The sequence below is a fragment of the Dendropsophus ebraccatus genome, chromosome 11 (assembly GCF_027789765.1).
Source record: "Dendropsophus ebraccatus isolate aDenEbr1 chromosome 11, aDenEbr1.pat, whole genome shotgun sequence".
Classification (NCBI taxonomy): Eukaryota; Metazoa; Chordata; class Amphibia; order Anura; family Hylidae; genus Dendropsophus; species Dendropsophus ebraccatus.
The window spans coordinates 98,065,553-98,090,764 of NC_091464.1; the positions used below are offsets into that span (position 1 = coordinate 98,065,553).

Here is a 25,212-nt window from a genome sequence, read left to right on the forward strand (position 1 = left end):
AGCCCCCCACACAACTACCACCCCCAGCCCACCACACAACTACCACCCTCAGCCTCCCCTGTGTAGCAGGAAAAAAAAGGATACTCACCTCTGATATGGTTCCTTAGCAGCAGCTTTCTCCTCCTGGGGCTCTGGTCTCAGTGGTGGCTATTTCCACATACAGGGAGCTTCCAGCCATCCTCACACACACTCAGCTCATGTACCATGGGGCGCCTGCACACTCTCTTCTCTCCTGCCTGTCCCTGACATCATGTGACGTCAGCCACAGCGTGTGGAGGATAACAGGACAGAAAAGTGCAGGTGCTGCGGGACTGGAGATAGGAGCTTCGGGGGAAGGTGCTGTATGAGCTGAGTGTGAGGTTGGCTTTGAAAGGGATCTGCTGACAGTGTCAGATGGATTCAGTTGCAGTCCCGGGCGCCCCGCCAGCTGGAAGGAGTGAGGCGCCCTGTGCAAGCGGACAGGTGGCACACCTCCCGGCACTGCGCACACTCTATGCCTCCTGCTCGGCTGCTACTCCTGGTAGAGGACATCACAGAAACCATGTAGGGAGCCGGGACTGTGCGATAGGACAGAGTGTAATAAGGGGCCATACTCCTATATATACTCCGGGGGATCAGATTCAGCATCACTACTTACAGCCGGACCCTCGTAGTATCCCGGAGCAGACACATTGTCCTTGCGTCCCTCCTGCACTCACCATACACGTACAGCCTGAAGAAGTCCTGCCTCACTCTATTCTCTGCTAGATAGATGCAGTTGTACAGTCCGCTGTCTGCCGCAGTCACGTCCACCAGGACCAATGTCCAATGCTTCAGATCAGCCGTAATCCTGTCCTCCATGCTGCTGACTCTCACAGGTCTCCACTTGTACACGTCCACAATCCTACTCCCATTCCTATACCAGGTCATATCTGAAGGACTCCCACTAACATCAGCTGTAAATGTCACATTGCTGCCGGGCAACGCTGCAACGTCCGCCACACCTGCAAGAAGGAGAGAGATCATCACAGATATTATAGGAGAGAGCAACATGATCCTGTACTGATCCTAAGTCACATCCTGTACTGATCCTAAGTCACATCCTGTACTGATCCTAAGTCACATCCTGTACTGATCCTAAGTCACATCCTGTACTGATCCTAAGTCACATCCTGTACTGATCCTAAGTCACATCCTGTACTGATCCTAAGTCACATCCTGTACTGATCCTAAGTCACATCCTGTACTGATCCTAAGTCACATCCTGTACTGATCCTGTGTTACATCCTGTACTGATCCTAAGTCACATCCTGTACTGATCCTAAGTCACATCCTGTACTGATCCTAAGTCACATCCTGTACTGATCCTGTGTTACATCCTGTACTGATCCTAAGTCACATCCTGTACTGATCCTAAGTCACATCCTGTACTGATCCTAAGTCACATCCTGTACTGATCCTAAGTCACATCCTGTACTGATCCTAAGTCACATCCTGTACTGATCCTGTGTTACATCCTGTACTGATCCTGTGTTACATCCTGTACTGATCCTAAGTCACATCCTGTACTGATCCTAAGTCACATCCTGTACTGATCCTAAGTCACATCCTGTACTGATCCTAAGTCACATCCTGTACTGATCCTGTGTTACATCCTGTACTGATCCTAAGTCACATCCTGTACTGATCCTAAGTCACATCCTGTACTGATCCTAAGTCACATCCTGTACTGATCCTGTGTTACATCCTGTACTGATCCTAAGTCACATCCTGTACTGATCCTGTGTTACATCTGCGATGCCCTGGCCCCTGGGGGCCACTTCCGCAGTGCTGGTGTTATGAGCGGGCAATGACCGGGGCAGCTGCAGGGGTTATACTTGTCACGGTATAGGCCTGAGGGCAGCACAGCTGTAGGGCCGGTCTGAGGAATCTGCGGGTGATGATGGGCATGCGATTCTTCGCTGCACCTAGTCAGGGCACCAGTTAGTGGACACCAATGCCAGGGTTCAGTAACAGCGGTTTTATTATAGATAAGGTAACTAGTAGCAACAGTTCTGTCCGGATGCAACCGGGTATATAGCAGGCTTTGACAAATAAGGCAGGAGTGGTGCTGCATAGGCTGTGAGAATACGTGCCGGATGATGGGAGTAGGAGTATGAGAGGAATAGCGTTGCTGGGTGGATTAGCTTGAGAATAATACTTGCTGTGAATCCTTGCAGCGATGAGGAGAGATAACGGAATGACACCCAGATGAGAGAGAAGAATCCGGTCACTTGAGCAGGCAGATACAGCCGAAGACTTGAATACAGCAGCAGAATCAGTCACTCTTCTTATGGTGAAAAGGCTGCAGAGAAGAAGCCCAACTCCTCTGAGGCAGGAGAGGGACGACACACATCCTCCTTGCTTGGAAGCAGGGGGAAGACTCACTTGTTAGGAGGAAGTGGGAGGTCACATGGTTGCTCCTGGCCAGAGCTAGTCGGCCATTGGAGGAACCATGGTTACAGGTCACGTGATCAACAGCCTTGCATACCACTGTACACTGTAATAATACACAGGAATACATGACAATACACATGAAAATGCACATTACCAGAGAATACTAGGGGAAAACCAGCAGCAGTTGCAGTGCAAACACTTACCAGAACAGGCATTGACACAGCAAGAGAAATGGCCATAATAGGAGTAGTAGTCTCCATGTTCTGGGACACTGCATACCTCCCTAGCAAATTTGAGCCGACCTCGGCGAATCTAGAAGGCAGCAAACATGAATAGGCTGGACAATCAAACAACAGGAATGAATGATGAGAGTGAGTGTGATGAGGTGTGTGTTTCCCACGCCCAAGGCACAGGTGAGAAGAGAGAGAGGATGAGAAACCCTAGTGGCAGGACTTCACCTAGGGGTGCCTAACGTACTCTGGCGACCAGGTAGCTAGTGCGTGAACCATCTGACATGTAAGCCAGGACAACTTAACTGCTGGCGGGTGACCCTCCATATTCCAGCCAGTTAGACAGTAGGTTTTCTGTTAAATGTGTTACCCTACTGGAGGAGAACGTGAAGACCTGTGTACTATCTTGGCGTGTCTGAGTAGTGTCTTGGATACCTGGAAGAGAAAAGAACAAAATAATAAAAGCAAACATACATGGGGGCCCCTTACATACCGGTCAATCATACAACACAATTACTCAATAGGCCAAACACACGAAAGGGTATCCAAGGTGCAATATGTATGGACCAGTGTGAATATTAGGTATGACTATGTGTGATAACTACTGCGTTGGGACAAGACAGAGGTAAACAAATACTGGAAACAAAAGGAAAGGAAACACAAGGGACAACAAATACTGCGAGGTCTTGAGGAGAACCGGCTCACATGAATCTGAATGAAACCCGAGAGAAATCTGAATGAAAATCTGAGAAAAAATCTGAATACAAACTGGCTCAACTAAATCTTTCCAGCTATAGATATGATAATAATACACAATAATGAGACTGGATGAGAAAATACACTCCTACATAAACTGGACTTTCTCTGAGGTATATGCAAACTGACTTCTCTTACTCAGAGGAGGAGCTATCTGACTGGAAAATATACTGTTTTACAAAAGAGGTGCTCTACTCTGAGGCAATCTATGTAACCTTGTGCTTACTCAGAGGAGGAAATACAAAGACTTTGATAACACTGGAATGCCATAGTAGGAAAAGTGCAATAATGAAATAAGTGCAATAATACCCTGTGTGGAACACACAATCACAGGAAAGTGCATTAGGAAGGAATGGGTTAAGTGTCTCTGTGAGGTAGTCTCTTTTAGGCAATTAGACATCGTCCATGTAAAAGGCTCTGGGACAGGCACTAGAGAACCTTTTGTTACTGTAAGTGTCCATCAGCTCATGGCTGGTTAGTACAGGGAACTTGGTCAGGAGGACCAGGCACGAACCTTTAACGTTGCATACACTAAATGGTGAAACAGCACACAAAAAAAAACACAGTCATAGAACTCAGCCCTTGAAGAGAACACCTAATAGAGGTGTCCTGGAGGGCCCCAAGTGGCACCCCTCTTCTTCTCCCAGGGGTAATACCGGGAGGAAGCCGGAGCAGGAGCCTCATCTGCTGCGGTGGTGACCACGAGGCTAGGGGTCACGGTGGTCACAGGAGAGACAGTAGGGGCTACTGTGGTCACAGGAGAGACAGTAGGGGCCACATGGTAGGTAGCGGTGGTGGTCGCAGCTTTAGCCACGGCAGTGGTAGGGGAAGTCACCGGAGTAGCCATGGTGATGGGGGCTTTAGCCACCGGAGGTAGCAAGGTTAGGGCCTGCTTGATCTCATCCGCCAACTTCTTGATAACCGGGTCGTCCTCAAACACCCACTGAGGCAGGGATGGTGACTCGGGCCCGGGGAGCCTCCAGGGACTGGCGTAGCAGGTGGCCTTAAAGTTATCCCCCTGGCTAGAGGCAGGAAGAGGGGCGCCCGGAACCCCGGTACTCACGGATCCATCGTTTTCTGGCGAGGTCGATCCTCCTGTGGAGAAGGCAACCTCGGGAGTGCTGGAGCAACGAGATCCCGGTGAGACGCTGGCGATGGAGACAGGCTCTTCCTCCGGACCGTTGGAGACTGGTGTAGAGCCCCAACTGATATCGCTGTCAGAGGGTGGCGGCATTAGCAGGCACGCAGGATTGAGCAAAGGCAGACTCTCAGGCAGTGTAGGCATCACAAGCGCTGGGGCTGCAGGCAGGTGCTCTTCATAGGCCGCCATCTTGCGTTCCACTGGCCGGAACTTGTAGCAGGAAGGGGAGGAGCGCCAGGCTGGAGGATCAGGCTCCAAAGTCTGCCCAGCAACAATGACGTCAGTGGAAGCGGCCGGCCAATCAGGAGAGACACAGTCATTATCAATGGCGCCAAGCAATTCCCGCTTCTCGGCCGCATGGCAGTTAACCCCCTCGTCACTGGGGGATGGCGCAGGTAGAAATAACAGCAAGAAGCGGCCATTTTGTGTACAGTCCCAGCCGTGCAGCGACTCAGTTATCAGAACTCCCATGGCAATTTTAGCACAGTCTCTGGAGACGATATTAAACTGTAGATCTGGTACACCGCGTGGCGGGTAGATCCTGTTCGTGACGCCAAATGCGATGCCCTGGCCCCTGGGGGCCACTTCCGCAGTGCTGGTGTTATGAGCGGGCAATGACCGGGGCAGCTGCAGGGGTTATACTTGTCACGGTATAGGCCTGAGGGCAGCACAGCTGTAGGGCCGGTCTGAGGAATCTGCGGGTGATGATGGGCATGCGATTCTTCGCTGCACTTAGTCAGGGCACCAGTTAGTGGACACCAATGCCAGGGTTCAGTAACAGCGGTTTTATTATAGATAAGGTAACTAGTAGCAACAGTTCTGTCCGGATGCAACTGGGTATATAGCAGGCTTTGACAAATAAGGCAGGAGTGGTGCTGCATAGGCTGTGAGAATACGTGCCGGATGATGGGAGTAGGAGTATGAGAGGAATAGCGTTGCTGGGTGGATTAGCTTGAGAATAATACTTGCTGTGAATCCTTGCAGCGATGAGGAGAGATAACGGAATGACACCCAGATGAGAGAGAAGAATCCGGTCACTTGAGCAGGCAGATACAGCCGAAGACTTGAATACAGCAGCAGAATCAGTCACTCTTCTTATGGTGAAAAGGCTGCAGAGAAGAAGCCCAACTCCTCTGAGGCAGGAGAGGGACGACACACATCCTCCTTGCTTGGAAGCAGGGGGAAGACTCACTTGTTAGGAGGAAGTGGGAGGTCACATGGTTGCTCCTGGCCAGAGCTAGTCGGCCATTGGAGGAACCATGGTTACAGGTCACGTGATCAACAGCCTTGCATACCACTGTACACTGTAATAATACACAGGAATACATGAGAATACACATGAAAATGCACATTACCAGAGAATACTAGGGGAAAACCAGCAGCAGTTGCAGTGCAAACACTTACCAGAACAGGCATGGACACAGCAAGAGAAATGGCCATAATAGGAGTAGTAGTCTGCATGTTCTGGGACACTGCACATCCTGTACTGATCCTGTGTTACATCCTGTACTGATCCTAAGTCACATCCTGTACTGATCCTGTGTTACATCCTGTACTGATCCTAAGTCACATCCTGTACTGATCCTGTGTTACATCCTGTACTGATCCTAAGTCACATCCTGTACTGATCCTAAGTCACATCCTGTACTGATCCTGTGTTACATCCTGTACTGATCCTGTGTTACATCCTGTACTGATCCTAAGTCACATCCTGTACTGATCCTAAGTCACATCCTGTACTGATCCTAAGTCACATCCTGTACTGATCCTAAGTCACATCCTGTACTGATCCTAAGTCACATCCTGTACTGATCCTAAGTCACATCCTGTACTGATCCTAAGTCACATCCTGTACTGATCCTAAGTCACGTCCTGTACTGATCCTAAGTCACGTCCTGTACTGATCCTAAGTCACATCCTGTACTGATCCTAAGTCACATCCTGTACTGATCCTAAGTCACATCCTGTACTGATCCTAAGTCACATCCTGTACTGATCCTAAGTCACATCATGTACTGATCCTAAGTCACATCCTGTACTGATCCTAAGTCACATCCTGTACTGATCCTAAGTCACATCATGTACTGATCCTAAGTCACATCCTGTACTGATCCTAAGTCACATCCTGTACTGATCCTAAGTCACATCCTGTACTGATCCTAAGTCACATCCTGTACTGATCCTGTGTTACATCCTGTACTGATCCTAAGTCACATCCTGTACTGATCCTGTGTTACATCCTGTACTGATCCTGTGTTACATCCTGTACTGATCCTAAGTCACATCCTGTACTGATCCTGTGTTACATCCTGTACTGATCCTAAGTCACATCCTGTACTGATCCTGTGTTACATCCTGTACTGATCCTAAGTCACATCCTGTACTGATCCTAAGTCACATCCTGTACTGATCCTAAGTCACATCCTGTACTGATCCTAAGTCACATCCTGTACTGATCCTAAGTCACATCCTGTACTGATCCTAAGTCACATCCTGTACTGATCCTAAGTCACGTCCTGTACTGATCCTAAGTCACATCCTGTACTGATCCTAAGTCACATCCTGTACTGATCCTAAGTCACATCCTGTACTGATCCTAAGTCACATCCTGTACTGATCCTAAGTCACATCATGTACTGATCCTAAGTCACATCCTGTACTGATCCTAAGTCACATCCTGTACTGATCCTAAGTCACATCATGTACTGATCCTAAGTCACATCCTGTACTGATCCTAAGTCACATCCTGTACTGATCCTAAGTCACATCCTGTACTGATCCTGTGTTACATCCTGTACTGATCCTAAGTCACATCCTGTACTGATCCTAAGTCACATCCTGTACTGATCCTAAGTCACATCCTGTACTGATCCTAAGTCACATCCTGTACTGATCCTAAGTCACATCCTGTACTGATCCTGTGTTACATCCTGTACTGATCCTAAGTCACATCCTGTACTGATCCTAAGTCACATCCTGTACTGATCCTAAGTCACATCCTGTACTGATCCTGTCACATCCTGTACTGATCCTGTGTTACATCCTGTACTGATCCTAAGTCACATCCTGTACTGATCCTGTGTTACATCCTGTACTGATCCTAAGTCACATCCTGTACTGATCCTAAGTCACATCCTGTACTGATCCTAAGTCACATCCTGTACTGATCCTAAGTCACATCCTGTACTGATCCTAAGTCACATCCTGTACTGATCCTAAGTCACATCCTGTACTGATCCTAAGTCACATCCTGTACTGATCCTAAGTCACGTCCTGTACTGATCCTAAGTCACATCCTGTACTGATCCTAAGTCACATCCTGTACTGATCCTAAGTCACATCCTGTACTGATCCTAAGTCACATCCTGTACTGATCCTAAGTCACATCATGTACTGATCCTAAGTCACATCCTGTACTGATCCTAAGTCACATCCTGTACTGATCCTAAGTCACATCATGTACTGATCCTAAGTCACATCCTGTACTGATCCTAAGTCACATCCTGTACTGATCCTAAGTCACATCCTGTACTGATCCTGTGTTACATCCTGTACTGATCCTAAGTCACATCCTGTACTGATCCTAAGTCACATCCTGTACTGATCCTAAGTCACATCCTGTACTGATCCTAAGTCACATCCTGTACTGATCCTAAGTCACATCCTGTACTGATCCTGTGTTACATCCTGTACTGATCCTAAGTCACATCCTGTACTGATCCTAAGTCACATCCTGTACTGATCCTAAGTCACATCCTGTACTGATCCTGTCACATCCTGTACTGATCCTGTGTTACATCCTGTACTGATCCTAAGTCACATCCTGTACTGATCCTAAGTCACATCCTGTACTGATCCTGTGTTACATCCTGTACTGATCCTAAGTCACATCCTGTACTGATCCTGTGTTACATCCTGTACTGATCCTAAGTCACATCCTGTACTGATCCTAAGTCACATCATGTACTGATCCTAAGTCACATCCTGTACTGATCCTAAGTCACATCCTGTACTGATCCTGTGTTACATCCTGTACTGATCCTAAGTCACATCCTGTACTGATCCTAAGTCACATCCTGTACTGATCCTAAGTCACATCCTGTACTGATCCTGTCACATCCTGTACTGATCCTGTGTTACATCCTGTACTGATCCTAAGTCACATCCTGTACTGATCCTGTCACATCCTGTACTGATCCTAAGTCACATCCTGTACTGATCCTAAGTCACATCCTGTACTGATCCTAAGTCACATCCTGTACTGATCCTGTCACATCCTGTACTGATCCTAAGTCACATCCTGTACTGATCCTAAGTCACATCCTGTACTGATCCTAAGTCACATCCTGTACTGATCCTAAGTCACATCCTGTACTGATCCTAAGTCACATCCTGTACTGATCCTGTGTTACATCCTGTACTGATCCTAAGTCACATCCCTGTACTGATCCTAAGTCACATCCTGTACTGATCCTAAGTCACATCCTGTACTGATCCTAAGTCACCATCTGTACTGATCCTAAGTCACATCCTGTACTGATCCTAAGTCACATCCTGTACTGATCCTAAGTCACATCCTGTACTGATCCTAAGTCACATCCTGTACTGATCCTAAGTCACATCCTGTACTGATCCTGTGTTACATCCTGTACTGATCCTAAGTCACATCCTGTACTGATCCTGTGTTACATCCTGTACTGATCCTAAGTCACATCCTGTACTGATCCTAAGTCACATCCTGTACTGATCCTGAGTCACATCCTGTACTGATCCTAAGTCACATCCTGTACTGATCCTAAGTCACATCCTGTACTGATCCTAAGTCACATCCTGTACTGATCCTAAGTCACATCCTGTACTGATCCTAAGTCACATCCTGTACTGATCCTAAGTCACATCCTGTACTGATCCTAAGTCACATCCTGTACTGATCCTAAGTCACATCCTGTACTGATCCTAAGTCACATCCTGTACTGATCCTAAGTCACATCCTGTACTGATCCTAAGTCACATCCTGTACTGATCCTGTGTTACATCCTGTACTGATCCTAAGTCACATCCTGTACTGATCCTAAGTCACATCCTGTACTGATCCTAAGTCACATCCTGTACTGATCCTAAGTCACATCCTGTACTGATCCTGTGTTACATCCTGTACTGATCCTAAGTCACATCCTGTACTGATCCTGTGTTACATCCTGTACTGATCCTAAGTCACATCCTGTACTGATCCTAAGTCACATCCTGTACTGATCCTAAGTCACATCCTGTACTGATCCTAAGTCACATCCTGTACTGATCCTAAGTCACATCCTGTACTGATCCTAAGTCACATCCTGTACTGATCCTCTGTCACATCCTGTACTGATCCTTAGTCACATCCTGTACTGATCCTAAGTCACATCCTGTACTGATCCTAAGTCACATCCTGTACTGATCCTGTGTTACATCCTGTACTGATCCTAAGTCACATCCTGTACTGATCCTGTGTTACATCCTGTACTGATCCTAAGTCACATCCTGTACTGATCCTGTGTTACATCCTGTACTGATCCTAAGTCACATCCTGTACTGATCCTAAGTCACATCCTGTACTGATCCTAAGTCACATCCTGTACTGATCCTAAGTCACATCCTGTACTGATCCTAAGTCACATCCTGTACTGATCCTGTGTTACATCCTGTACTGATCCTAAGTCACATCCTGTACTGATCCTAAGTCACATCCTGTACTGATCCTGTGTTACATCCTGTACTGATCCTAAGTCACATCCTGTACTGATCCTAAGTCACATCCTGTACTGATCCTAAGTCACATCCTGTACTGATCCTAAGTCACATCCTGTACTGATCCTAAGTCACATTCCTGTACTGATCCTAAGTCACATCCTGTACTGATCCTAAGTCACATCCTGTACTGATCCTAAGTCACATCCTGTACTGATCCTAAGTCACATCCTGTACTGATCCTAAGTCACATCCTGTACTGATCCTAAGTCACATCCTGTACTGATCCTAAGTCACATCCTGTACTGATCCTGTAGTTCACATCCTGTACTGATCCTAAGTCACCTCCTGTACTGATCCTAAGTCACATCCTGTACTGATTCCTAAGTCACATCCTGTACTGATCCTAAGTCACCTCTTACTGATCCTGTGTTACATCCTGTACTGATCCTAAGTCACATCCTGTACTGATCCCTAAGTCACATCCTGTACTGATCCTGTGGTACATCCTGTACTGATCCTAAGTCACATCCTGTACTGATCCTAAGGTCACATCCTGTACTGATCCTAAGTCACATCCTGTACTGATCCTAAGTCACATCCTGTACTGATCCTAAGTCACATTCCTGTACTGATCCTAAGTCACATTCCTTGTACTGATCCTAAGTCACATCCTGTACTGATCCTAAGTCAACTCCTGTACTGATCCTAGTGTTCACATCCTGTACTGATCCTAAGTCACATCCTGTACTTGATCCTAAGTCACATCCTGTACTGATCCTAAGTCACATCCTGTACTGATCCTAAGTCACATCCTGTACTGATCCTAAGTCACATCCTGTACTGATCCTAGTGTACATCCTGTACTGATCCTAAGTCACATCCTGTACTGATCCTAAGTCACATCCTGTACTGATCCTGTGTTACATCCTGTACTGATCCTAAGTCACATCCTGTACTGATCCTAAGTCACATCCTGTACTGATCCTAAGTCACATCCTGTACTGATCCTAAGTTCACATCCTGTACTGATCCTGTGTTACATCCTGTACTGATCCTAAGTCACATCCTGTACTGATCCTGTGTTCACATCCTGTACTGATCCTAGTAACATCCTGTACTGATCCTAAGTCACATCCTGTACTGATCCTAAGTCACATCCTGTACTGATCCTAAGTCACATCCTGTACTGATCCTAAGTCACATCCTGTACTGATCCTAAGTCACATCCTGTACTGATCCTAAGTCACATCCTGTACTGATCCTAAGTCACATCCTGTACTGATCCTAAGTCACATCCTGTACTGATCCTAAGTCACATCCTGTACTGATCCTGTGTTACATCCTGTACTGATCCTAAGTCACATCCTGTACTGATCCTAAGTCACATCCTGTACTGATCCTAAGTCACATCCTGTACTGATCCTAAGTCACATCCTGTACTGATCCTGTGTTACATCCTGTACTGATCCTAAGTCACATCCTGTACTGATCCTAAGTCACATCCTGTACTGTTCCTAAGTCACATCCTGTACTGATCCTAAGTCACATCCTGTACTGATCCTAAGTCACATCCTGTACTGATCCTGTGTTACATCCTGTACTGATCCTAAGTCACATCCTGTACTGATCCTAAGTCACATCCTGTACTGATCCTAAGTCACATCCTGTACTGATCCTAAGTCACATCCTGTACTGATCCTAAGTCACATCCTGTACTGATCCTAAGTCACATCCTGTACTGATACTAAGTCACATCATGTACTGATCCTAAGTCACATCCTGTACTGATCCTAAGTCACATCCTGTACTGATCCTAAGTCACATCCTGTACTGATCCTAAGTCACATCCTGTACTGATCCTAAGTCACATCCTGTACTGATCCTAAGTCACATCCTGTACTGATCCTGTGTTACATCCTGTACTGATCCTAAGTCACATCCTGTACTGATCCTAAGTCACATCCTGTACTGATCCTAAGTCACATCCTGTACTGATCCTAAGTCACATCCTGTACTGATCCTAAGTCACATCCTGTACTGATCCTGTGTTACATCCTGTACTGATCCTAAGTCACATCCTGTACTGATCCTAAGTCACATCCTGTACTGATCCTAAGTCACATCCTGTACTGATCCTAAGTCACATCCTGTACTGATCCTGTGTTACATCCTGTACTGATCCTAAGTCACATCCTGTACTGATCCTAAGTCACATCCTGTACTGATCCTAAGTCACATCCTGTACTGATCCTAAGTCACATCCTGTACTGATCCTAAGTCACATCCTGTACTGATCCTAAGTCACATCCTGTACTGATCCTAAGTCACATCCTGTACTGATCCTAAGTCACATCCTGTACTGATCCTAAGTCACATCCTGTACTGATCCTGTGTTACATCCTGTACTGATCCTAAGTCACATCCTGTACTGATCCTAAGTCACATCCCTGTACTGATCCTAAGTCACATCCTGTACTGATCCTAAGTCACATCCTGTACTGATCCTAAGTCACATCCTGTACTGATCCTAAGTCACATCCTGTACTGATCCTGTGTTACATCATCGGTACTGATCCTAAGTCACATCCTGTACTGATCCTGTGTTACATCCTGTACTGATCCTAAGTCACATCCTGTACTGATCCTAAGTCACATCCTGTACTGATCCTAAGTCACATCCTGTACTGATCCTAAGTCACATCCTGTACTGATCCTAAGTCACATCCTGTACTGATCCTAAGTCACATCCTGTACTGATCCTGTGTTACATCCTGTACTGATCCTAAGTCACATCCTGTACTGATCCTAAGTCACATCCTGTACTGATCCTAAGTCACATCCTGTAATTCTTTTATTAGAAAATATAAAAATTAACAAACAAGGCATATCTCGCCATAACTTAAACATATCAGTAAATTACAGAATTAAATGACATATTATTAATCATAATTAACCATTATTAAAGCATAAAAGCAAAACAAAATCACCATTAAATTCTTGCCACCAAGCCAGCCAGGGCCGCTTTAACCATAGGGCCAATGGTGCACGTGCACCGGGCCCACTGGTTAAAGGGCCCCCCCCCGACCAGGCCGGCCTTTGCTATGTGCGACCAATGCGGTTGCACAGGGCTCCGGCCGCCGGCCTGTCAGGGGGGAGCGCCATCGGCATGGGTATGTAATTAATCTACTTACCCATCCCAATGGCGCCCCCTGAGGCCCCCCTCGCTGCTGCGCTCTGCACTGTAGCTATGAGCGCTCATAGATACCGTGCAGCAGCAGCACTGACAGGGAGAGAGCCATTGGCTCTTTCCCTGTCAGTCACTCTTGTGACCGCTGCGTTCACTAGAGGCCGCTCTCCCCTTCTAGCGTCGGCGCCGAGTGACGTCTTTACGTCGCCGCCAGGAGAAGGGGAGAGCGGCCTCTAGTGAACGCAGCGGTCCGGCCAGAAGATGCAAAGTGAAGAGGAACGCGGGGACCCAGGTGAGTATAAGTGATTTTTTTTTTAATGTTATATACTATATGGGAGGGGGAGCACAGGGGGGCTATACATTATGGGGGGAGCATAGGGGAGGAGGAGCAAAAGGGGCCATATACCATGGGGGGGGGGGGGCAGGGGGCTATATACTACTGGGGTGGAGCACTGGGGGCTATATACCACTGGGGGGAGGAGGGGAGCACAGTGGGGGCTATATACCACTGGGGGGAGCACAGGAGGGCTATATACCACTGGGGGGAGCACAGGGCGGCTATATACCACTGTGGGGAGCACAGGGGGCTATATACTACTGGGGTGGAACACTGGGGGCTATATACTACGGAGGGGGGGGCTATATACCACTGGAGGAGGGGAGCACAGGGGGGCTATACCACTGGGGTGGAGCACAGGGGGGCTATATACCACTTGGATGGAGCACAGGAGGGCTATATACCACTGGGGGGAGCACAGGGGGCTATATACTACTGAGGGCAGCACACAGGGGTCTATACTACATTGGGGCTGCACAGAGTGTCCTATATTATATAGGGACCTTACTACTATACTGGGGCACAGAGCATATCTACTTATTGAGGGACATGGGAGTGCGGGAGATCTTGTAAAGGGAATGTGAGGGGCACTATGGGCACATGGTAATATTACAGGGAATGTGAGGGGCACTATGGGCACATGGTGATATTACAGGGAATGTGAGGGGCACTATGGGCACATGGTAATATTACAGGGAATGTGAGGGGCACTATGGGCACATGGTGATATTACAGGGAATGTGAGGGGCACTATGGGCACATGGTGATATTACAGGGAATGTGAGGGGCACTATGGGCACATGGTGATATTACAGGGAATGTGAGGGGCACTATGGGCACATGGTGATATTACAGGGAATGTGGGGGGCACTATGGGCACATGGTGATATTACAGGGAATGTGAGGGGCACTATGGGCACAGGGTAATATTACAGGGAATGTGGGGGGGCACTATGGGCACATGGTAATATTACAGGGAATGTGAGGGGCACTATGGGCACATGGTAATATTACAGGGAATGTGAGGGGCACTATGGGCACATGGTGATATTACAGGGAATGTGAGGGGCACTATGGGCACATGGTGATATTACAGGGAATGTGGGGGGCACTATGGGCACATGGTGATATTACAGGGAATGTGGGGGGGCACTATGGGCACATGGTAATATTACAGGGAATGTGAGGGGCACTATGGGCACATGGTAATATTACAGGGAATGTGAGGGGCACTATGGGCACATGGTGATATTACAGGGAATGTGAGGGGCACTATGGGCACATGGTGATATTACAGGGAATGTGGGGGGCACTATGGGCACATGGTGATATTACAGGGAATGTGAGGGGCACTATGGGCACATGGTGATATTACAGGGAATGTGAGGGGCACTATGGGCACATGGTAATATTACAGGGAATGTGAGGGCACTATGGGCACATGGTGATAATACAGGGAATGTGAGGGGCACTATGGGCACATGGTGATATTACAGGGAATGTGAGGGGCACTATGGGCACAGGGTAATATTACAGGGAATGTGAGGGGCACTATGGGCACATGGTGATATTACAGGGAATGTGAGGGGCACTATGGGCACATGGTGATATTACAGGGAATGTGGGGGGCACTATGGGCACATGGTGATATTACAGGGAATGTGAGGGGCACTATGGGCACATGGTGATATTACAGGGAATGTGAGGGGCACTATGGGCACAGGGTAATATTACAGGGAATGTGAGGGGCACTATGGGCACATGGTGATATTACAGGGAATGTGAGGGGCACTATGGGCACATGGTAATATTACAGGGAATGTGGGGGGGCACTATGGGCACATGGTAATATTACAGGGAATGTGAGGGGCACTATGGGCACATGGTAATATTACAGGGAATGTGAGGGGCACTATGGGCACATGGTGATATTACAGGGAATGTGAGGGGCACTATGGGCACATGGTGATATTACAGGGAATGTGGGGGGCACTATGGGCACATGGTGATATTACAGGGAATGTGAGGGGCACTATGGGCACATGGTGATATTACAGGGAATGTGAGGGGCACTATGGGCACATGGTAATATTACAGGGAATGTGAGGGCACTATGGGCACATGGTGATAATACAGGGAATGTGAGGGGCACTATGGGCACATGGTGATATTACAGGGAATGTGAGGGGCACTATGGGCACAGGGTAATATTACAGGGAATGTGAGGGGCACTATGGGCACATGGTGATATTACAGGGAATGTGAGGGGCACTATGGGCACATGGTGATATTACAGGGAATGTGGGGGGCACTATGGGCACATGGTGATATTACAGGGAATGTGAGGGGCACTATGGGCACATGGTGATATTACAGGGAATGTGAGGGGCACTATGGGCACATGGTGATATTACAGGGAATGTGAGGGGCACTATGGGCACAGGGTGATATTACAGGGAATGTGAGGGGCACTATGGGCACATGGTAATATTACAGGGAATGTGAGGGGCACTATGGGCACATGGTAATATTACAGGGAATGTGAGGGGCACTATGGGCACATGGTGATATTACAGGGAATGTGAGGGGCACTATGGGCATGGTAATATTACAGGGAATGTGAGGGGCACTATGGGCACATGGTGATATTACAGGGAATGTGAGGGGCACTATGGGCACATGGTGATATTACAGGGAATGTGAGGGGCACTATGGGCACATGGTGATATTACAGGGAATGTGAGGGGCACTATGGGCACATGGTGATATTACAGGGAATGTGAGGGGCACTATGGGCACATGGTAATATTACAGGGAATGTGAGGGGCACTATGGGCACATGGTGATATTACAGGGAATGTGGGGGGCACTATGGGCACATGGTGATATTACAGGGAATGTGAGGGGCACTATGGGCACAGGGTAATATTACAGGGAATGTGAGGGGCACTATGGGCACATGGTAATATTACAGGGAATGTGAGGGGCACTATGGGCACAGGGTAATATTACAGGGAATGTGAGGGGCACTATGGGCACATGGTAATATTACAGGGAATGTGGGGGGGCACTATGGGCACATGGTAATATTACAGGGAATGTGAGGGGCACTATGGGCATGGTGATATTACAGGGAATGTGGGGGGCACTATGGGCACATGGTGATATTACAGGGAATGTGAGGGGCACTATGGGCACATGGTGATATTACAGGGAATGTGAGGGGCACTATGGGCACATGGTAATATTACAGGGAATGTGAGGGGCACTATGGGCACATGGTAATACAGGGAATGTGAGGGGCACTATGGGCACATGGTGATATTACAGGGAATGTGAGGGGCACTATGGGCATGGTGATATTACAGGGAATGTGAGGGGCACTATGGGCACATGGTGATAATACAGGGAATGTGAGGGGCACTATGGGCACATGGTGATATTACAGGGAATGTGAGGGGCACTATGGGCACAGGGTAATATTACAGGGAATGTGAGGGGCACTATGGGCACATGGTGATATTACAGGGAATGTGAGGGGCACTATGGGCACATGGTGATATTACAGGGAATGTGAGGGGCACTATGGGCACAGGGTAATATTACAGGGAATGTGAGGGGCACTATGGGCACATGGTGATATTACAGGGAATGTGGGGGGCACTATGGGCACATGGTGATATTACAGGGAATGTGAGGGGCACTATGGGCACATGGTAATATTACAGGGAATGTGAGGGGCACTATGGGCACATGGTAATATTACAGGGAATGTGAGGGGCACTATGGGCACATGGTGATATTACAGGGAATGTGAGGGGCACTATGGGCACATGGTGATATTACAGGGAATGTGAGGGGCACTATGGGCACATGGTGATATTACAGGGAATGTGAGGGGCACTATGGGCACATGGTGATATTACAGGGAATGTGAGGGGCACTATGGGCACATGGTGATATTACAGGGAATGTGAGGGGCACTATGGGCACATGGTGATATTACAGGGAATGTGGGGGGCACTATGGGCACATGGTGATATTACAGGGAATGTGAGGGGCACTATGGGCACATGGTGATATTACAGGGAATGTGGGGGGCACTATGGGCACATGGTGATATTACAGGGAATGTGAGGGGCACTATGGGCACATGGTGATATTACAGGGAATGTGAGGGGCACTATGGGCACATGGTGATATTACAGGGAATGTGAGGGGCACTATGGGCACATGGTGATATTACAGGGAATGTGGGGGGCACTATGGGCACATGGTGATATTACAGGGAATGTGAGGGGCACTATGGGCATGGTGATATTACAGGGAATGTGGGGGGCACTATGGGCACATGGTGATATTACAGGGAATGTGAGGGGCACTATGGGCACATGGTGATATTACAGGGAATGTGAGGGGCACTATGGGCACATGGTGATATTACAGGGAATGTGAGGGGCACTATGGGCACATGGTAATATTACAGGGAATGTGAGGGGCACTATGGGCACATGGGGATATTACAGGGAATGTGAGGGGCACTATGGGCACATGGTAATATTACAGGGAATGTGAGGGGCACTATGGGCACATGGTGATATTACAGGGAATGTGGGGGGCACTATGGGCACATGGGGATATTACAGGGAATGTGAGGGGCACTATGGTCACATGGTGATATTACAGGGAATGTGAGGGGCACTATGGGCACATGGTGATATTACAGGGAATGTGAGGGGCACTATGGGCATGGTGATATTACAGGGAATGTGGGGGGCACTATGGGCACATGGTGATATTACAGGGAATGTGGGGGGCACTATGGGCACATGGTGATATTACAGGGAATGTGAGGGGCACTATGGGCACATGGTGATATTACAGGGAATGTGAGGGGCACTATGGGCACAGGGTGATATTACAGGGAATGTGAGGGGCACTATGGACACATGGTAATATTACAGGGAATGTGAGGGGCACTATGGGCACATGGTGATATTACAGGGAATGTGAGGGGCACTATGGGCATGGTGATATTACAGGGAATGTGGGGGGCACTATGGGCACATGGTAATATTACAGGGAATGTGAGGGGCACTATGGGCACATGGTGATATTACAGGGAATGTGAGGGGCACTATGGGCACATGGTGATATTACAGGGAATGTGAGGGGCACTATGGGCACATGGTGATATTACAGGGAATGTGAGGGGCACTATGGGCACAGGGTGATATTACAGGGAATGTGGGGGGCACTATGGGCACATGGTGATATTACAGGGAATGTGAGGGGCACTATGGGCACATGGTGATATTACAGGGAATGTGGGGGTCACTATGGGCACATGGTAATATTACAGGGAATGTGAGGGGCACTATGGGCACATGGTAATATTACAGGGAATGTGAGGGGCACTATGGGCACATGGTGATATTACAGGGAATGTGAGGGGCACTATGGGCATGGTAATATTACAGGGAATGTGAGGGGCACTATGGGCACATGGTAATATTACAGGGAATGTGAGGGGCACTATGGGCACATGGTGATATTACAGGGAATGTGAGGGGCACTATGGGCACATGGTGATATTACAGGGAATGTGAGGGGCACTATGGGCATGGTGATATTACAGGGAATGTGAGGGGCACTATGGGCACATGGTGATATTACAGGGAATGTGGGGGGCACTATGGGCACATGGTGATATTACAGGGAATGTGAGGGGCACTATGGGCATGGTGATATTACAGGGAATGTGAGGGGCACTATGGGCACATGGTGATATTACAGGGAATGTGAGGGGCACTATGGGCACATGGGGATATTACAGGGAATGTGAGGGGCACTATGGGCACATGGTGATATTACAGGGAATGTGAGGGGCACTATGGGCACATGGTGATATTACAGGGAATGTGAGGGGCACTATGGGCACATGGTGATATTACAGGGAATGTGAGGGGCACTATGGGCACATGGTGATATTACAGGGAATGTGGGGGCACTATGGGCACATGGTGATATTACAGGGAATGTGAGGGGCACTATGGGCACATGGTGATATTACAGGGAATGTGAGGGGCACTATGGGCACATGGTAATATTACAGGGAATGTGGGGGGCACTATGGGCATGGTGATATTACAGGGAATGTGAGGGGCACTATGGGCACATGGTGATATTACAGGGAATGTGAGGGGCACTATGGGCACATGGTGATATTACAGGGAATGTGAGGGGCACTATGGGCACATGGTGATATTACAGGGAATGTGAGGGGCACTATGGGCATGGTGATATTACAGGGAATGTGAGGGGCACTATGGGCACATGGTGATATTACAGGGAATGTGAGGGGCACTATGGGCACATGGTGATATTACAGGGAATGTGAGGGGCACTATGGGCACATGGTGATATTACAGGGAATGTGAGGGGCACTATGGGCACATGGTGATATTACAGGGAATGTGAGGGGCACTATGGGCACATGGTGATATTACAGGGAATGTGAGGGGCACTATGGGCACATGGTGATATTACAGGGAATGTGAGGGGCACTATGGGCACATGGTGATATTACAGGGAATGTGAGGGGCACTATGGGCACATGGTGATATTACAGGGAATGTGAGGGGCACTATGGGCACATGGTGATATTACAGGGAATGTGAGGGGCACTATGGGCATGGGGATATTACAGGGAATGTGAGGGGCACTATGGGCATGGTGATATTACAGGGAATGTGAGGGGCACTATGGGCACATGGTGATATTACAGGGAATGTGAGGGGCACTATGGGCACATGGTGATATTACAGGGAATGTGAGGGGCACTATGGGCACATGGTAATATTACAGGGAATGTGAGGGGCACTATGGGCACATGGTGATATTACAGGGAATGTGAGGGGCACTATGGGCACATGGTGATATTACAGGGAATGTGAGGGGCACTATGGGCACATGGTGATATTACAGGGAATGTGGGGGGCACTATGGGCACATGGTGATATTACAGGGAATGTGAGGGGCACTATGGGCACATGGTGATATTACAGGGAATGTGAGGGGCACTATGGGCACATGGTGATATTACAGGGAATGTGAGGGGCACTATGGGCATGGGGATATTACAGGGAATGTGAGGGGCACTATGGGCATGGTGATATTACAGGGAATGTGAGGGGCACTATGGGCACATGGGGATATTACAGGGAATGTGAGGGGCACTATGGGCATGGTAATATTACAGGGAATGTGGGGGGCACTATGGGCACATGGTAATATTACAGGGAATGTGAGGGGCACTATGGGCACATGGGGATATTACAGGGAATGTGAGGGGCACTATGGGCACATGGTGATATTACAGGGAATGTGAGGGGCACTATGGGCACATGGTAATATTACAGGGAATGTGAGGGGCACTATGGGCACATGGTAATATTACAGGGAATGTGAGGGGCACTATGGGCACATGGTGATATTACAGGGAATGTGAGGGGCACTATGGGCATGGTGATATTACAGGGAATGTGAGGGGCACTATGGGCATGGTGATATTACAGGGAATGTGAGGGGCACTATGGGCACATGGTGATATTACAGGGAATGTGAGGGGCACTATGGGCACATGGTGATATTACAGGGAATGTGGGGGGCACTATGGGCACATGGTGATATTACAGGGAATGTGGGGGGCACTATGGGCACATGGTGATATTACAGGGAATGTGAGGGGCACTATGGGCACATGGTGATATTACAGGGAATGTGAGGGGCACTATGGGCACATGGTGATATTACAGGGAATGTGAGGGGCACTATGGGCACATGGTGATATTACAGGGAATGTGAGGGGCACTATGGGCATGGGGATATTACAGGGAATGTGAGGGGCACTATGGGCATGGTGATATTACAGGGAATGTGAGGGGCACTATGGGCACATGGGGATATTACAGGGAATGTGAGGGGCACTATGGGCACATGGTTATATTACAGGGAATGTGAGGGGCACTATGGGCACATGGGGATATTACAGGGAATGTGAGGGGCACTATGGGCACATGGTGATATTACAGGGAATGTGAGGGGCACTATGGGCACATGGTAATATTACAGGGAATGTGAGGGGCACTATGGGCACATGGTAATATTACAGGGAATGTGAGGGGCACTATGGGCACATGGTGATATTACAGGGAATGTGAGGGGCACTATGGGCATGGTGATATTACAGGGAATGTGAGGGGCACTATGGGCCATGGTGATATTACAGGGAATGTGAGGGGCACTATGGGCACATGGGGATATTACAGGGAATGTGAGGGGCACTATGGGCATGGTGATATTACAGGGAATGTGAGGGGCACTATGGGCACATGGTGATATTACAGGGAATGTGAGGGGCACTATGGGCACATGGTGATATTACAGGGAATGTGAGGGGCACTATGGGCACATGGTGATATTACAGGGAATGTGAGGGGCAGTATGGGCACATGGTGATATTACAGGGAATGTGAGGGGCACTATGGGCACATGGTGATATTACAGGGAATGTGAGGGGCACTATGGGCACATGGTGATATTACAGGGAATGTGAGGGGCACTATGGGCACATGGGGATATTACAGGGAATGTGAGGGGCACTATGGGCATGGGGATATTACAGGGAATGTGAGGGGCACTATGGGCATGGTGATATTACAGGGAATGTGAGGGGCACTATGGGCACATGGTGATATTACAGGGAATGTGAGGGGCACTATGGGCACATGGTGATATTACAGGGAATGTGAGGGGCACTATGGGCACATGGTGATATTACAGGGAATGTGAGGGGCACTATGGGCACATGGTAATATTACAGGGAATGTGAGGGGCACTATGGGCATGGTAATATTACAGGGAATGTGAGGGGCACTATGGGCATGGGGATATTACAGGGAATGTGGGGGGCACTATGGGCACATGGTGATATTACAGGGAATGTGAGGGGCACATGGTGATATTACAGGGAATGTGGGGGGCACTATGGGCATGGTGATATTACAGGGAATGTGGGGGGCACTATGGGCACATGGTGATATTACAGGGAATGTGAGGGGCACTATGGGCACATGGTAATATTACAGGGAATGTGAGGGGCACTATGGGCATGGTGATATTACAGGGAATGTGGGGGGCACTATGGGCACATGGTAATATTACAGGGAATGTGAGGGGCACTATGGGCACATGGTGATATTACAGGGAATGTGAGGGGCACTATGGGCATGGTGATATTACAGGGAATGTGAGGGGCACTATGGGCACATGGTGATATTACAGGGAATGTGAGGGGCACTATGGGCACATGGTGATATTACAGGGAATGTGAGGGGCACTATGGGCACATGGTGATATTACAGGGAATGTGAGGGGCACTATGGGCACATGGTAATATTACAGGGAATGTGAGGGGCACTATGGGCATGGTAATATTACAGGGAATGTGAGGGGCACTATGGGCATGGGGATATTACAGGGAATGTGGGGGGCACTATGGGCACATGGTGATATTACAGGGAATGTGAGGGGCACATGGTGATATTACAGGGAATGTGGGGGGCACTATGGGCACATGGTGATATTACAGGGAATGTGAGGGGCACTATGGGCACATAGTGATATTACAGGGAATGTGAGGGGCACTATGGGCACATGGTGATATTACAGGGAATGTGAGGGGCACTATGGGCACATGGTGATATTACAGGAATGTGAGGGGCACTATGGGCACAGTGGTGATATTACAGGGAATGTGGGGGGCACTATGGGCACATGGTGATATTACAGGGAATGTGAGGGGCACTATGGGCACATGGTGATATTACAGGGAATGTGAGGGGCACTATGGGCACATGGTGATATTACAGGGAATGTGAGGGGCACTATGGGCATGGTGATATTACAGGGAATGTGAGGGGCACTATGGGCACATGGTGATATTACAGGGAATGTGAGGGGCACTATGGGCACATGGTGATATTACAGGGAATGTGAGGGGCACTATGGGCACATGGTGATATTACAGGGAATGTGAGGGGCACTATGGGCACAGTGTGATATTACAGGGAATGTGGGGGCACTATGGGCACATGGTGATATTACAGGGAATGTGAGGGGCACTATGGGCACATGGTAATATTACAGGGAATGTGAGGGGCACTATGGGCATGGTGATATTACAGGGAATGTGAGGGGCACTATGGGCACATGGTGATATTACAGGGAATGTGAGGGGCACTATGGGCACATGGTAATATTACAGGGAATGTGGGGGGCACTATGGGCACATGGTGATATTACAGGGAATGTGAGGGGCACTATGGGCATGGTGATATTACAGGGAATGTGGGGGGCACTATGGGCACATGGTGATATTACAGGGAATGTGAGGGGCACTATGGGCACAGGGTGATATTACAGGGAATGTGAGGGGCACTATGGGCACATGGTAATATTACAGGGAATGTGAGGGGCACTATGGGCACATGGTGATATTACAGGGAATGTGGGGGGCACTATGGGCACATGGTAATATTACAGGGAATGTGAGGGGCACTATGGGCATGGTGATATTACAGGGAATGTGGGGGGCACTATGGGCACATGGTGATATTACAGGGAATGTGAGGGGCACTATGGGCACATGGTAATATTACAGGGAATGTGAGGGGCACTATGGGCACATGGTGATATTACAGGGAATGTGAGGGGCACTATGGGCACATGGTAATATTACAGGGAATGTGAGGGGCACTATGGGCACATGGTGATATTACAGGGAATGTGAGGGGCACTATGGGCATGGTGATATTACAGGGAATGTGAGGGGCACTATGGGCACATGGTGATATTACAGGGAATGTGAGGGGCACTATGGGCACATGGTGATATTACAGGGAATGTGAGGGGCACTATGGGCACATGGTAATATTACAGGGAATGTGAGGGGCACTATGGGCACATGGTGATATTACAGGGAATGTGAGGGGCACTATGGGCATGGTGATATTACAGGGAATGTGAGGGGCACTATGGGCATGGTGATATTACAGGGAATGTGAGGGGCACTATGGGCACAGTGTGATATTACAGGGAATGTGAGGGGCACTATGGGCACATGGTGATATTACAGGGAATGTGAGGGGCACTATGGGCACATGGTAATATTACAGGGAATGTGAGGGGCACTATGGGCACATGGTGATATTACAGGGAATGTGAGGGGCACTATGGGCACATGGTGATATTACAGGGAATGTGAGGGGCACTATGGGCACATGGTGATATTACAGGGAATGTGAGGGGCACTATGGGCACATGGTAATATTACAGGGAATGTGAGGGGCACTAT

The 25,212-nt window shown here is 48.5% G+C and overlaps 1 protein-coding gene across 3 annotated transcripts in view; it reads right to left on the minus strand.

Annotated features, from left to right (window-relative positions):
• LOC138767578 (neural cell adhesion molecule 1-like) overlaps positions 1-25,212 on the minus strand; it is a 176,758-nt gene that overhangs the window by 47,638 nt on the left and 103,908 nt on the right. For 2 of the 3 annotated variants that reach the window (XM_069945174.1, XM_069945172.1), the window contains exon 5: positions 699-983. The exons of the other annotated variant lie outside the window; for it this stretch is intronic. In XM_069945174.1, the coding sequence (XP_069801275.1) occupies positions 699-983 (285 nt within the window). The remainder of the gene's footprint in view (positions 1-698; positions 984-25,212) is intronic. 3 annotated transcript variants of the gene reach the window in all.